At 45.0% G+C, this 15,667-nt stretch overlaps 1 protein-coding gene across 1 annotated transcript; it reads right to left on the reverse strand.

The window, feature by feature from the left end:
• Positions 1 to 201: 201 nt before the first annotated feature.
• On the reverse strand, positions 202 to 2,981 carry LOC127078736 (uncharacterized). Its single transcript, XM_051019170.1, has 8 exons — positions 2,806 to 2,981; positions 2,727 to 2,751; positions 2,266 to 2,395; positions 1,968 to 2,217; positions 1,273 to 1,384; positions 597 to 726; positions 301 to 499; positions 202 to 247 (listed from the first exon to the last, which is right to left on the reverse strand). The coding sequence occupies exons 1-8, from the start codon at positions 2,979 to 2,981 to the stop codon at positions 202 to 204; spliced, it is 1,068 nt and encodes a 355-aa protein (XP_050875127.1).
• Positions 2,982 to 15,667: the final 12,686 nt, after the last annotated feature.

Consider the following 15,667-nt stretch of genomic DNA (forward strand, 5'->3'; position numbering starts at 1 on the left):
AAAATCATTACCCGTAGCACCTCTGTTTGGTATCCGTGGAAATCGGAAATCCTCGTCAGCGATGATTCTTGTCCATTTCTTGCTATGGCTGTTATGGCGATAAACGCCATGTTTCAGATCGAGTTCGAGTTGCGGAGTAAACACAAATGGTGCGGCGCGTTGTTGACGTTGAGCCATTGGGTTCTTGAAAGTCAAAGAGGTTTAGATTTCCATAGGTTCAACATCAAAATCAAACAAATGAATATAACTACAAAGAAATTCACAACACTGAAATAGCAAAATGAAAAGGTATAGACATACCTGAGATGAAGATCATCGGAAGCCACAAGAGGAAGATCATTGGGAGGAGGAGGAGGAGGAACCCCATCGGGAGCCGTAAGAGGACTGCCGTCGGGAGGAGGAGGACGAATGTTGTCGGGAGGAGGAGGAACACCGACGAGCCACATGAGGAAAGCCGTTTGTAGGAGGAGTAACATTGTCGGGAGCCGCAAGAGAAACACTGACAGGAGCAGCAAGAGGAACGCCGTCGGGAGCCACAAGAGAAACACCTTCGAGAGCAGCAAGAGGAACACCATCGGGAGCCACAAGAGAAACACCTTCGAGAGCCGCAAGAGGAACCCCCGCCGGAGTGCCTCCCAACCCTAGCATTTCATCCGCCAAGCGAGATGGTCCACTCAACAGAATGGAGAGTTTTGGATCATCCTTGTGCATCCGACGCCATTTTTGCTAAACATATCAAAATGGAAAATAAAAACACAAAACAGTGACAAAACTGATCTCAGTAAAAGCAAAAATTAAACTCTAATAAAAGAAATAAATTTATGGCGATAAAAAATATTTACTCTTAGCACCTCTGTTTTGGTATCCGGTGGAAATCGGAAATCCTCGTCAGCGAAGATTCTTGTCCATTTCTTGCTATGGTCGTTATGGCGATAAACGCCATGTTTCAGATCGAGTTCGAGTTGCGGAGTAAACACAAATGGTGCGGCGCGTTGTTGACTTTCAGCCATTAGGGTTCTTGAAAGTCAAAGAGGTTTAGATTTCCATAGGTTCAACATCAAAATCAAACAAATGAATATAACCACAAAGAAATTCACAACACTGAAATAGCAAAATGGAAAAGGTATAGACATACCTGAGATGAAGATCATCGGAAGCCACAAGAGGAAGATCATTGGGAGGAGGAGGAGGAGGAACCCCGTCGGGAGCCGTAAGAGGACTGCCGTCGGGAGGAGGAGGACGAATGTCGTCGGGAGGAGGAGGAACACCGACGAGAGCCACAAGAGGAAAGTCGTTGGGAGGAGGAGTAACGCCGTTGGGAACCGCAAGATAAACACTGACAGGAGCAGCAAGTGGAACGCCGACGGGAGACACAAGAGAACACCTTCAAGAGAAGCAAGAGGAACACTGTCAGGAGCCACAAGAGTAACACCTTCGGGATCCGCAAGAGGAACACCGTCGGGAGTGCCTCCCAACCCTAGCATTTCATACGCCAAGCGAGATGGTCCACTCAAAGAATGGAGAGTTTTGGATCATCCTTGCGCATCCGCCGTATTTTCTATACATATCAAAATGGAAAATAAAAACACAAAACAGTGACAAAACTGATCTCAGTAAAAGCAAAAATTAAAGTCTAATAAAAGAAATAAAGTTATGGCGATAAAAAATCATTACCCGTAGCACCTCTATTTTGGTATCCGGTGGAAATCGGAAATCCTCGTCAGTGATGATTCTTGTCCATTTCTTGCTATGGCTGTTATGACGATAAACGCCATCTTTCAGATCGAGTTCGAGTTGCGGAGTAAACACAAATGGTGCGGCGCGTTGTTGACGTTGAGCCATTAGGGTTCTTGAAAGTCAAAGAGGTTTAGATTTCCATAGGTTCAACATCAAAATCAAACAAATGAATATAACCACAAAGAAATTCACAGCACTGAAATAGAAAAATGGAACAGGTACAGACATACCTGAGATGAAGATCATCGGAAGCCACAAGAGGAAGATCATTGGGAGGAGGATGAGGAGGAACCCCATCGGGAGCCGTAAGAGGACTGTCGTCGGGAGGAGGAGGACGAATGTCGTGGGGAGGAGGAGGAACACCGACGGGAGCCACAAGAGGAAAGCCGTTGGGAGGACGAGTAACGTCGTCGGGAGCCGCAAGAGAAACACTAACAGGAGCAGCAAGAAGAACGCCGTTCGGAGCCACAAGAGAAACACCTTCGAGAGCAGCAAGAGGAACACCATCGGGAGCCACAAGAGAAACACCTTCAAGAGCCGCAAGAGGAACACCGTCGGGAATGCCTCCCAACCCTAGCATTTCATACGCCAAGCGAGATGGTCCACTCAAAAGAATGGAGAGTTTTGGATCATCCTTGCGCATCCGACGCCATTTTTGCTATACATATCAAAATGGAAAATAAAAACACAAAACAGTGACAAAACTGATCGCAGTAAAAGCAAAAATTAAACTCTAATAAAATAAATAAAGTTATGGCGATAAAAAATCATTACCCGTAGCACCTCTGTTTTGGTATCCGTGTGGAAATCGGAAATCCTCGTCAACGATGATTCTTGTCCATTTCTTGCTATGGCTGTTATGGCGATAAACGCCATGTTTCAGATCGAGTTCGAGTTGCGGAGTAAACACAAATGGTGCGGCGCGTTGTTGACGTTGAGCCATTTGGGTTCTTGAAAGTCAAAGAGGTTTAGATTTCCATAGGTTCAACATCAAAATCAAACAAATGAATATAACTACAAAGAAATTCACAACACTGAAATAGCAAAATGGAAAAGGTATAGACATACCTGAGATGAAGATCATCGGAAGCCACAAGAGGAAGATCATTGGGAGGAGGAGGAGGAGGAACCCCATCGGGAGCCGTAAGAGGACTGCCGTCGGGAGGAGGAGGACGAATGTTGTCGGAGGAGGAGGAACACCGACGGAGCCACATGAGGAAAGCCGTTTGTAGGAGGAGTAACATTGTCGGGAGCCGCAAGAGAAACACTGACAGGAGCAGCAAGAAGAACGCCGTCGGGAGCCACAAGAGAAACACCTTCGAGAGCAGCAAGAGGAACACCATCGGGAGCCACAAGAGAAACACCTTCGAGAGCCGCAAGAGGAACACCGCCGGAGTGCCTCCCAACCCTAGCATTTCATCATCCCCAAGCGAGATGGTCCACTCAACAGAATGGAGAGTTTTGGATCATCCTTGTGCATCCGACGCCATTTTTGCTGCTAACATATCAAAATGGAAAATAAAAACACAAAACAGTGACAAAACTGATCTCAGTAAAAGCAAAAATTAAACTCTAATAAAAGAAATAAATTTATGGCGATAAAAAATATTTACCCGTAGCACCTCTGTTTTGGTATCCGGTGGAAATCGGAAATCCTCGTCAGCGAAGATTCTTGTCCATTTCTTGCTATGGTCGTTATGGCGATAAACGCCATCTTTCAGATCGAGTTCGAGTTGCGGAGTAAACACAAATGGTGCGGCGCGTTGTTGACTTTCAGCCATTAGGGTTCTTGAAAGTCAAAGAGTTTTAGATTTCCATAGGTTCAACATCAAAATCAAACAAATGAATATAACCACAAAGAAATTCACAACACTGAAATAGCAAAATGGAAAAGGTATAGACATACCTGAGATGAAGATCATCGGAAGCCACAAGAGGAAGATCATTGGGAGGAGGAGGAGGAGGAACCCCGTCGGGAGCCGTAAGAGGATTGCCGTCGGGAGGAGGAGGACGAATGTCGTCGGGAGGAGGAGGAACACCGACGAGAGCCACAAGAGGAAAGTCGTTGGGAGGAGGAGTAACGCCGTTGGGAACCGCAAGATAAACACTGACAGGAGCAGCAAGTGGAACGCCGACGGGAGACACAAGAGAACACCTTCAAGAGAAGCAAGAGGAACACTGTCAGGAGCCACAAGAGTAACACCTTCGGGATCCGCAAGAGGAACACCGTCGGGAGTACCTCCCAACCCCAGCATTTCATACGCCAAGCGAGATGGTCCACTCAAAAGAATGGAGAGTTTTGGATCATCCTTGCGCATCCGACGCCATATTTTCTATACATATCAAAATGGAAAATAAAAACACAAAACAGTGACAAAACTGATCTCAGTAAAAGCAAAAATTAAAGTCTAATAAAAGAAATAAAGTTATGGCGATAAAAAATCATTACCCGTAGCACCTCTATTTTGGTATCCGGTGGAAATCGGAAATCCTCGTCAGTGATGATTCTTGTCCATTTCTTGCTATGGCTGTTATGACGATAAACGCCATCTTTCAGATCGAGTTCGAGTTGCGGAGTAAACACAAATGGTGCGGCGCGTTGTTGACGTTGAGCCATTAGGGTTCTTGAAAGTCAAAGAGGTTTAGATTTCCATAGGTTCAACATCAAAATCAAACAAATGAATATAACCACAAAGAAATTCACAGCACTGAAATAGAAAAATGGAACAGGTACAGACATACCTGAGATGAAGATCATCGGAAGCCAAGAGAGGAAGATCATTGGGAGGAGGATGAGGAGGAACCCCATCGGGAGCCGTAAGAGGACTGTCGTCGGGAGGAGGAGGACGAATGTCGTGGGGAGGAGGAGGAACACCGACGGGAGCCACAAGAGGAAAGCCGTTGGGAGGACGAGTAACGTCGTCGGGAGCCGCAAGAGAAACACTAACAGGAGCAGCAAGAAGAACGCCGTTCGGAGCCACAAGAGAAACACCTTCGAGAGCAGCAAGAGGAACACCATCGGGAGCCACAAGAGAAACACCTTCAAGAGCCGCAAGAGGAACACCGTCGGGAATGCCTCCCAACCCTAGCATTTCATACGCCAAGCGAGATGGTCCACTCAAAAGAATGGAGAGTTTTGGATCATCCTTGCGCATCCGACGCCATTTTTGCTATACATATCAAAATGGAAAATAAAAACACAAAACAGTGACAAAACTGATCGCAGTAAAAGCAAAAATTAAACTCTAATAAAATAAATAAAGTTATGGCGATAAAAAATCATTACCCGTAGCACCTCTGTTTTGGTATCCAGTGGAAATCGGAAATCCTCGTCAACGATGATTCTTGTCCATTTCTTGCTATGGCTGTTATGGCGATAAACGCCATGTTTCAGATCGAGTTCGAGTTGCGGAGTAAACACAAATGGTGCGGCGCGTTGTTGACGTTGAGCCATTTGGGTTCTTGAAAGTCAAAGAGGTTTAGATTTCCATAGGTTCAACATCAAAATCAAACAAATGAATATAACTACAAAGAAATTCACAACACTGAAATAGCAAAATGGAAAAGGTATAGACATACCTGAGATGAAGATCATCGGAAGCCACAAGAGGAAGATCATTGGGAGGAGGAGGAGGAGGAACCCCATCGGGAGCCGTAAGAGGACTGCCGTCGGGAGGAGGAGGACGAATGTTGTCGGGAGGAGGAGGAACACCGACGAGAGCCACATGAGGAAAGCCGTTTGTAGGAGGAGTAACATTGTCGGGAGCCGCAAGAGAAACACTGACAGGAGCAGCAAGAAGAACGCCGTCGGGAGCCACAAGAGAAACACCTTCGAGAGCAGCAAGAGGAACACCATCGGGAGCCACAAGAGAAACACCTTCGAGAGCCGCAAGAGGAACACCGCCGGGAGTGCCTCCCAACCCTAGCATTTCATCCGCCAAGCGAGATGGTCCACTCAACAGAATGGAGAGTTTTGGATCATCCTTGTGCATCCGACGCCATTTTTGCTAAACATATCAAAATGGAAAATAAAAACACAAAACAGTGACAAAACTGATCTCAGTAAAAGCAAAAATTAAACTCTAATAAAAGAAATAAATTTATGGCGATAAAAAATATTTACCCGTAGCACCTCTGTTTTGGTATCCGGTGGAAATCGGAAATCCTCGTCAGCGAAGATTCTTGTCCATTTCTTGCTATGGTCGTTATGGCGATAAACGCCATCTTTCAGATCGAGTTCGAGTTGCGGAGTAAACACAAATGGTGCGGCGCGTTGTTGACTTTCAGCCATTAGGGTTCTTGAAAGTCAAAGAGTTTTAGATTTCCATAGGTTCAACATCAAAATCAAACAAATGAATATAACCACAAAGAAATTCACAACACTGAAATAGCAAAATGGAAAAGGTATAGACATACCTGAGATGAAGATCATCGGAAGCCACAAGAGGAAGATCATTGGGAGGAGGAGGAGGAGGAACCCCGTCGGGAGCCGTAAGAGGATTGCCGTCGGGAGGAGGAGGACGAATGTCGTCGGGAGGAGGAGGAACACCGACGAGAGCCACAAGAGGAAAGTCGTTGGGAGGAGGAGTAACGCCGTTGGGAACCGCAAGATAAACACTGACAGGAGCAGCAAGTGGAACGCCGACGGGAGACACAAGAGAACACCTTCAAGAGAAGCAAGAGGAACACTGTCAGGAGCCACAAGAGTAACACCTTCGGGATCCGCAAGAGGAACACCGTCGGGAGTACCTCCCAACCCCAGCATTTCATACGCCAAGCGAGATGGTCCACTCAAAAGAATGGAGAGTTTTGGATCATCCTTGCGCATCCGACGCCATATTTTCTATACATATCAAAATGGAAAATAAAAACACAAAACAGTGACAAAACTGATCTCAGTAAAAGCAAAAATTAAAGTCTAATAAAAGAAATAAAGTTATGGCGATAAAAAATCATTACCCGTAGCACCTCTATTTTGGTATCCGGTTGAAATCGGAAATCCTCGTCAGTGATGATTCTTGTCCATTTCTTGCTATGGCTGTTATAAATATAAACGCCATGTTTCAGATCGAGTTCGAGTTGCGGAGTAAACACAAATGGTGCGGCGCATTGTTGACGTTGAGCCATTAGGGTTCTTGAAAGTCAAAGAGGTTTAGATTTCCATAGGTCCACATCAAAATCAAACAAATGAATATAACCACAAAGAAATTCACAGCACTGAAATAGAAAAATGGAAAAGGTACAGACATACCTGAGATGAAGATCATCGGAAGCCACAAGAGGAAGATCATTGGGAGGAGGATGAGGAGGAACCCCATCGGGAGCCGTAAGAGGACTGCCGTCGGGAGGAGGAGGACGAATGTCGTGGGGAGGAGGAGGAACACCGACGGGAGCCACAAGAGGAAAGCCGTTGGGAGGACGAGTAACGTCGTCGGGAGCCGCAAGAGAAACACTAACAGGAGCAGCAAGAAGAACGCCGTTCGGAGCCACAAGAGAAACACCTTCGAGAGCAGCAAGAGGAACACCGTCGGGAGCCACAAGAGAAACACCTTCAAGAGCCGCAAGAGGAACACCGTCGGGAATGCCTCCCAACCCTAGCATTTCATACGCCAAGCGAGATGGTCCACTCAAAAGAATGGAGAGTTTTGGATCATCCTTGCGCATCCGACGCCATTTTTGCTATACATATCAAAATGGAAAATAAAAACACAAAACAGTGACAAAACTGATCTCAGTAAAAGCAAAAATTAAACTCTAATAAAAGAAATAAAGTTATGGCGATAAAAAATCATTACCCGTAGCACCTCTGTTTTGGTATCCAGTGGAAATCGGAAATCCTCGTCAGCGATGATTCTTGTCCATTTCTTGCTATGGCTATTATGGCGATAAACGCCATGTTTCAGATCGAGTTCGAGTTGCGGAGTAAACACAAATGGTGCGGCGCGTTGTTGACGTTGAGCCATTTGGGTTCTTGAAAGTCAAAGAGGTTTAGATTTCCATAGGTTCAACATCAAAATCAAACAAATGAATATAACTACAAAGAAATTCACAACACTGAAATAGCAAAATGGAAAAGGTATAGACATACCTGAGATGAAGATCATCGGAAGCCACAAGAGGAAGATCATTGGGAGGAGGAGGAGGAGGAACCCCATCGGGAGCCGTAAGAGGACTGCCGTCGGGAGGAGGAGGACGAATGTTGTCGGGAGGAGGAGGAACACCGACGAGAGCCACATGAGGAAAGCCGTTTGTAGGAGGAGTAACATTGTCGGGAGCCGCAAGAGAAACACTGACAGGAGCAGCAAGAGGAACGCCGTCGGGAGCCACAAGAGAAACACCTTCGAGAGCAGCAAGAGGAACACCATCGGGAGCCACAAGAGAAACACCTTCGAGAGCCGCAAGAGGAACACCGCCGGGAGTGCCTCCCAACCCTAGCATTTCATCCGCCAAGCGAGATGGTCCACTCAACAGAATGGAGAGTTTTGGATCATCCTTGTGCATCCGACGCCATTTTTGCTAAACATATCAAAATGGAAAATAAAAACACAAAACAGTGACAAAACTGATCTCAGTAAAAGCAAAAATTAAACTCTAATAAAAGAAATAAATTTATGGCGATAAAAAATATTTACCCGTAGCACCTCTGTTTTGGTATCCGGTGGAAATTGGAAATCCTCGTCAGCGAAGATTCTTGTCCATTTCTTGCTATGGTCGTTATGGCGATAAACGCCATGTTTCAGATCGAGTTCGAGTTGCGGAGTAAACACAAATGGTGCGGCGCGTTGTTGACTTTCAGCCATTAGGGTTCTTGAAAGTCAAAGAGGTTTAGATTTCCATAGGTTCAACATCAAAATCAAACAAATGAATATAACCACAAAGAAATTCACAACACTGAAATAGAAAAATGGAAAAGGTATAGACATACCTGAGATGAAGATCATCGGAAGCCACAAGAGGAAGATCATTGGGAGGAGGAGGAGGAGGAGGAACCCCGTCGGGAGCCGTAAGAGGATTGTCGTCGGGAGGAGGAGGACGAATGTCGTCGGGAGGAGGAGGAACACCGACGAGAGCCACAAGAGGAAAGTCGTTGGGAGGAGGAGTAACGCCGTTGGGAACCGCAAGATAAACACTGACAGGAGCAGCAAGTGGAACGCCGACGGGAGACACAAGAGAACACCTTCAAGAGAAGCAAGAGGAACACTGTCAAGAGCCACAAGAGTAACACCTTCGGGATCCGCAAGAGGAACACCGTCGGGAGTGCCTCCCAACCCTAGCATTTCATACGCCAAGCGAGATGGTCCACTCAAAAGAATGGAGAGTTTTGGATCATCCTTGCGCATCCGACGCCATATTTTCTATACATATCAAAATGGAAAATAAAAACACAAAACAGTGACAAAACTGATCTCAGTAAAAGCAAAAATTAAAGTCTAATAAAAGAAATAAAGTTATGGCGATAAAAAATCATTACCCGTAGCACCTCTATTTTGGTATCCGGTGGAAATCGGAAATCCTCGTCAGTGATGATTCTTGTCCATTTCTTGCTATGGCTGTTATGACGATAAACGCCATGTTTCAGATCGAGTTCGAGTTGCGGAGTAAACACAAATGGTGCGGCGCGTTGTTGACGTTGAGCCATTAGGGTTCTTGAAAGTCAAAGAGTTTTAGATTTCCATAGGTTCAACATCAAAATCAAACAAATGAATATAACCACAAAGAAATTCACAGCACTGAAATAGAAAAATGGAAAAGGTACAGACATACCTGAGATGAAGATCAACGGAAGCCACAAGAGGAAGATCATTGGGAGGAGGATGAGGAGGAACCCCATCGGGAGCCGTAAGAGGACTGCCGTCGGGAGGAGGAGGACGAATGTCGTGGGGAGGAGGAGGAACACCGACGGGAGCCACAAGAGGAAAGCCGTTGGGAGGAGGAGTAACGCCGTTGGGAACCGCAAGATAAACACTGACAGGAGCAGCAAGTGGAACGCCGACGGGAGACACAAGAGAACACCTTCAAGAGAAGCAAGAGGAACACTGTCGGGAGCCACAAGAGTAACACCTTCGAGATCCGCAAGAGGAACACCGTCGGGAGTGCCTCCCAACCCTAGCATTTCATACGCCAAGCGAGATGGTCCACTCAAAAGAATGGAGAGTTTTGGATCATCCTTGCGCATCCGACGCCATATTTGCTATACATATCAAAATGGAAAATAAAAACACAAAACAGATCTCAGTACAAGCAAAAATTAAAGTCTAATAAAAGAAATAAAGTTATGGCGATAAAAAATCATTACCCGTAGCACCTCTATTTTGGTATCCGGTGGAAATCGGAAATCCTCGTTAGTGGTGATTCTTGTCCATTTCTTGCTATGGCTGTTATGGCGATAAACACCATATTTCAGATCGAGTTCGAGTTGCGGAGTAAACACAAATGGTGCGACGCGTTGTTGACGTTGAGCCATTAGGGTTCTTGAAAGTCAAAGAGGTATAGATTTCCATAGGTTCAACATCAAAATCAAACAAATGAATATAACCACAAAGAAATTCACAACACTGAAATAGCAAAATGGAAAAGGTATAGACATACCTGAGATGAAGATCATCGGAAGACACAAGAGGAAGATCATTGGGAGGAGGAGGAGGAGGAACCCCATCGGGAGTCGTAAGAGGACTGCCGTCGGGAGGAGGAGGAACACCGACGGGAGCCACAAGAGGAAAGCCGTTGGGAGGAGGAGTAACGTCGTCGGGAGCCGCAAGAGAAACACTGACAGGAACAGCAAGAGGAACGCCGTCGGGAGCCACAAGAGAAACACCTTCGAGAGGAGCAAGAGGAACACCGTCTGGAGCCAAAAGAGAAACACCTTCGAGAGCCGCAAGAGGAACACAGCCGGGAGTGCCTCCCAACCCTAGCATTTCATCCACCAATCGAGATGGTCCACTCAAAAGAATGGAGAGTTTTGGATCATCCTTGCGCATCCGACGCCATTTTTGCTATACATATCAAAATGGAAAATAAAAACACAAAATAGTGACAAAACTGATCTCAGTAAACGCAAAAATTAAACTCTAATAAAAGAAATAAAGTTATGGCGATAAAAAATAATAACCCGTAGCACCTCTGTTTTGGTATCCGGTGAATATCAGAAATCCTCGTCAGCGATGATTCTTGTCCATTTCTTGCTATTGCTGTTATGGCGATAAACGCCATGTTTCAGATCGAGTTCGAGTTGCGGAGTAAACACAAATGGTGCAGCGTGTTGTTGACGTTGAGCCATTAGGGTTCTTGAAAGTCAAAGAGGTTTAGAGTTCCATAGGTTCAACATTAAATTCAAACAAATGAATATAACCACAAAGAAATTCACAACACTGAAATAACACAATGGAAAAGGTATAGACATACCTGAGATGAAGATCATCGGAAGCCACAAGAGGAAGATCATTGGGAGGAGGAGGAGGAGGAACCCTGTCGGGAGCTGTAAGAGGACTGCCGTCGGGAGGAGGAGGACGAATGTCTTCGGGAGGAGGAGGAACACCGACGGGAGCCACAAGAGGAAAGTCGTTGGGAGGAGGACTAACGCCGTCGGGAGCCGCAAGAGAAACACTGACAGGAGCAGCAAGAGGAACGCCGTCGGGAGCCACAAGAGAAACACCTTCGAGAGGAGCAAGAGGAACACCGTCGGGAGCCACAAAGAAAACACCTTCGAGAGCCGCAAGAGGAACACCGCCGGGAGTGCCTCCCAACCCTAGCATTTCATCCGCCAAGCGAGATGGTCCACTCAAAAGAATTGAGAGTTTTGGATCATCCTTCCGCATCCGACGCCATTTTTGCTATACATATCAAAATTGAAAATAAAAACACAAAACAGTGACAAAACTGATCTCAGTAAAAGCAAAAATTAAACTCTAATAAAAGAAATAAAGTTATGGCGATAAAAAATCATTACCCGTAGCACCTCTGTTTTGGTATCCGGTGAATATCAGAAATCCTCGTCAGCGATGATTCTTGTCCATTTCTTGCTATGGCTGTTACGGCGATAAACGCCATGTTTCAGATCGAGTTCGAGTTGCGGAGTAAACACAAATGGTGCGGCGCGTTGTTGACGTTGAGCCATTTGGGTTCTTGAAAGTCAAAGAGGTTTAGATTTCCATAGGTTCAACATCAAGTTCAAGCAAATGAATATAACCACAAAGAAATTCACAGTACTGAAATAGTGTAGGTGCTTAATTGGCTGCATTATATGGTAAAACACTAGCTGGTTACTAATGTCTTGACTGATGTCATGACATGGTATGTTTATGTGACTACATTGTAGGTTAGAATATCTAACTGTACTCTGATGTCTTGACTGATGTCATGACACACTTGAGTAGTTACTGCAGGATTAGCTAACACAGGATTTATGGAATGTCAAACTGGATGTTGTGACATTCATACCTGTCAGCAGATACTAAGGAATAGAACAGCTGGTGTTCTGTTAGAACTTAGTATTTATTTCCAGTCTGGTTATCAAGGGAAGACCAGACCTGGCATAAGGCCTACTGACTGAATGTCAAATTGGATGTTATGACATTCATCAGTGACAGCAGCTACTGAACATTAGACAGAGTGGTGTTCTGCTATACTTCAGCATGTTACTTAGTCTGTTCTTCAAGAGAATAACAGAACTAACTTAAGCCAAATGTGTAAATGTTAAATGGACACTTTGACATTTATTAATGTAAGCTGTTACTGTAGTATGGTCATTTTGATCATGTACAGGTCAGCAAAATTGTACAGTCTGTTTTCTGGAAAAACAGACTCAGCATATGGACCTTGATGTCAAGCTGAATGTCGTGACATTCATTCCTGACAGCATATGCTATATTGTAGGTTGTTCAGTTTTCTGTTTCAGCTTTTTCTCAGGCTATTCTTCAGGATTCAACAGCTAAAACAGCTGAGAGAAAATCCAGGAAATCAACAACCAAGCTACATTTAATGAACCTAACAAATGGCCTATTTGTTAGTAACCTAAATGTTGAATTTATGGGAACTCGCGTGACCTTAAATTCAGGAGAATACAGGTGCAAAAGCCCAGGTACTGCAATATAAAAGGAAGGCGTTCCTTCATTCAGTTTCGGGGATTTTGAGGCGTGAAGATTTTGTGTGTCCATCATACTTCACTGCTGTATTTTTGTGAGTCTTGTATTAGACGTATCTTGTAAGCCAAGCCATTATCAAGTAGATGATTGTTGTGGCATAGGGTGTTCATTGAGTTGTAAGTGTTGTGTCGCTCAAAGCTATTAAGCGTGAGTGCTGTGTATCTTGATTAAACTTGTGAAGCACAATCAAGAGTTGTTTGAAGTGTGACTTCAACTTGTCTTTAATATTGATTAAAGGTTGTAATCACTGAGGTGATTGAGGGGGAGTGAGTAGGAACTCTGATCTTAGTGTAAGATTGAAATTGCATTGGGTAGGGATTAAGTGATAAGTTGTAATCGGGTGAGTTTAGCTTTGAATTGATACTACTAATAGTGGATTTCCTCCCTGGCTTGGTAGCCCCCAGATGTAGGTCATGTTGGACTGAACTGGGTAAACAATTACTTGTGTTATTTACTGCACTTACGTTTAAGTTCTGCATAATTCCTGTCTGTGCAGAATTGGATGTCATAACAACCCGTGTGACATCTAAAGTCTGATAACTAGAATTTCAAATAGCACAATGGAAAAGGTATAGACATACCTGAGATGAAGATAATCAGAAGCCACAAGAGGAAGATCATTGGGAGGAGGAGGAGGAGGAAGAACCCTGTCGGGAGCCGTAAGAGGACTGTTGTCGGGAGGAGGAGGACGAATGTCTTCGGGAGGAGGAGGAACACCGATGGGAGCCACAAGAGAAAAGTCGTTGGGAGGAGGACTAACGTCGTCGGGAGCCGCAAGAGAAACAATGACAGGAGCAGCAAGAGGAATGTCGTCGGGAGCCACAAGAGAAACACCTTCGAGAGCAGCAAGAGGAACACCGTCGGGAGCCACAAGAGAAACACCTTCGAGAGCCGCAAGAGGAACACCGCCGGGAGTGCCTCCCAACCCTAGCATTTCATCCGCCAAGCGAGATGGTCCACTCAAAGGAATTGAGAGTTTTGGATCACCCTTGCGCATCCGACGCCATTTTTGCTATACATATCAAAATGGAAAATAAAAATACAAAACAGTGACAAAACTGATCTCAGTAAAAGCAAAAATTAAACTCTAATAAAAGAAATAAAGTTATGGCGATAAAAAATCATTACCCGTAGCACCTCTGTTTTGGTATCCGGTGGAAATCAGAAATCCTCGTCAGCGATGATTCTTGTCCATTTCTTGCTATGGTTGTTATGGCGATAAACGCCATGTTTCAGATCGAGTTCAAATTGCAGAGTAAAAACAAATGATGCGGCGCGTTGTTGACTTTGAGCCATTAGGGTTCTTGAAAGTCAAAGAGGTTTAGATTTCCATAGGTTCAACGTCAAAATCAAACAAATGAATATAACCACAAAGAAATTCACAGCACTGAAATAGCAAAATGGAAAAGGTATAGACATACCTGAGATGAAGATCATCGGAAGCCACAAGAGGAAGATCATTGGGAGGAGGAGGAGGAGGAACCCCGTCGGGAGCCGTAAGAGGACTGTCGTCGGGAGGAGGAGGACGAATGTCGTCGGGAGGAGGAGGAACACCAACGGGAGCCACAAGAGGAAAGCCGTTTGGATGAGGAGTAACGCCGTCGGGAGCCGCAAGAGAAACACTGACAGGAGCAGCAAGAGGAACGCCATCGGGAGCCACAAGAGAAACACCTTCGAGAGCAGCAAGAGGAACACCGTCGGGAGCCACAAGAGAAACACCTTCGAGAGCCGCAAGAGGAACACCGCCGGGAGTGCCTCCCAACCCTAGCATTTCATCCGCCAAGCGAGATGGTCCACTCAAAAGAATGGAGAGTTTTGGATCCTCCTTGCGCATCCGACACCATTTTTTCTATACATATCAAAATGGAAAACAAAAACACAAAACAGTGACAAAACTGATCTCAGTAAAAGCAAAAATTAAACTCTAATAAAAGAAATAAAGTTATGGCGATAAAAAATCATTACCCGTAGTACCTCTATTTTGGCATCCGGTGGAAATCAGAAATCCTCGTCAGCGATGATTCTTGTTCATTTCTTGCTATGGATGTTATGGCGATAAACGCCACGTTTCAGATCGAGTTCGAGTTGCGTAGTAAACACAAATGATGCGGCGCGTTGTTGACGTTGAGCCATTAGGGTTCATGAAAGTCAAAGAGGTTTAGATTTCCATAAGTTCAACATCAAAATCAAACAAATGAATATAACCACAAAGAAATTCACAGCACTGAAATAGCAAAATGGAAAAGGTATATACATACCTGAGATGAAGATCATCGGAAGCCACAAGAGGAAGATCATTGGGAGGAGGAGGAGGAGGAACCTCGTCGGGAGCCGTAAGAGGACTGCCGTCAGAAGGAGGAGGACGAATGTCGTCGGGAGGAGGAGGAACACCGACGGGAGCCACAAGAGGAAAGCCGTTGGGAGGAGGAGTAACGTCGTCGGGAGCCGCAAGAGAAACACTGACAGGAGCAGCAAGAGGAACGCCGTCGGGAGCCACAAGAGAAACACCTTCGAGAGCAGCCAGAGGAACGCCGTCGGGAGCCACAAAAGAAACACCATCGAGAGCCGCAAGAGGAACACCGTCGGAAGTGCCTCCCAACCCTAACATTTCATCTGCCAAGCGAGATGGTCCACTCAAAAGAATGGAGAGTTTTGGATCATCCTTGCGCATCCGACGCCATTTTTGCTTTACATATCAAAATGGAAAATAAAAACACAAAATACTGACAAAACTGATCTCAGTAAAAGCAAAAATTAAACTCTAATAAAAGAAATAAAGTTATGGTGTT

The sequence above is a fragment of the Lathyrus oleraceus genome, chromosome 5 (assembly GCF_024323335.1).
Source record: "Lathyrus oleraceus cultivar Zhongwan6 chromosome 5, CAAS_Psat_ZW6_1.0, whole genome shotgun sequence".
In the NCBI taxonomy this organism is placed as follows: domain Eukaryota; kingdom Viridiplantae; phylum Streptophyta; class Magnoliopsida; order Fabales; family Fabaceae; genus Lathyrus; species Lathyrus oleraceus.

What these genes read in the sequence shown, in the direction of transcription:
- LOC127078736 (XM_051019170.1), bottom strand. Translation starts at nt 2,981, where the DNA reads ATGTTACTCCTCCTACAAACGGCTTTCCTCATGTGGCTCCGTCGGTGT. An exon ending in TTCATTTGTTTGATTTTGAT is followed by an intron (nt 2,396 to 2,726) that starts GTTGAACCTATG and finishes TGATATGTATAG; the next exon opens with CAAAAATGGCGTCGGATGCG. An exon ending in ACTTTCCTCTTGTGGCTCTC is followed by an intron (nt 727 to 1,272) that starts GTCGGTGTTCCT and finishes TGATATGTTTAG; the next exon opens with CAAAAATGGCGTCGGATGCA.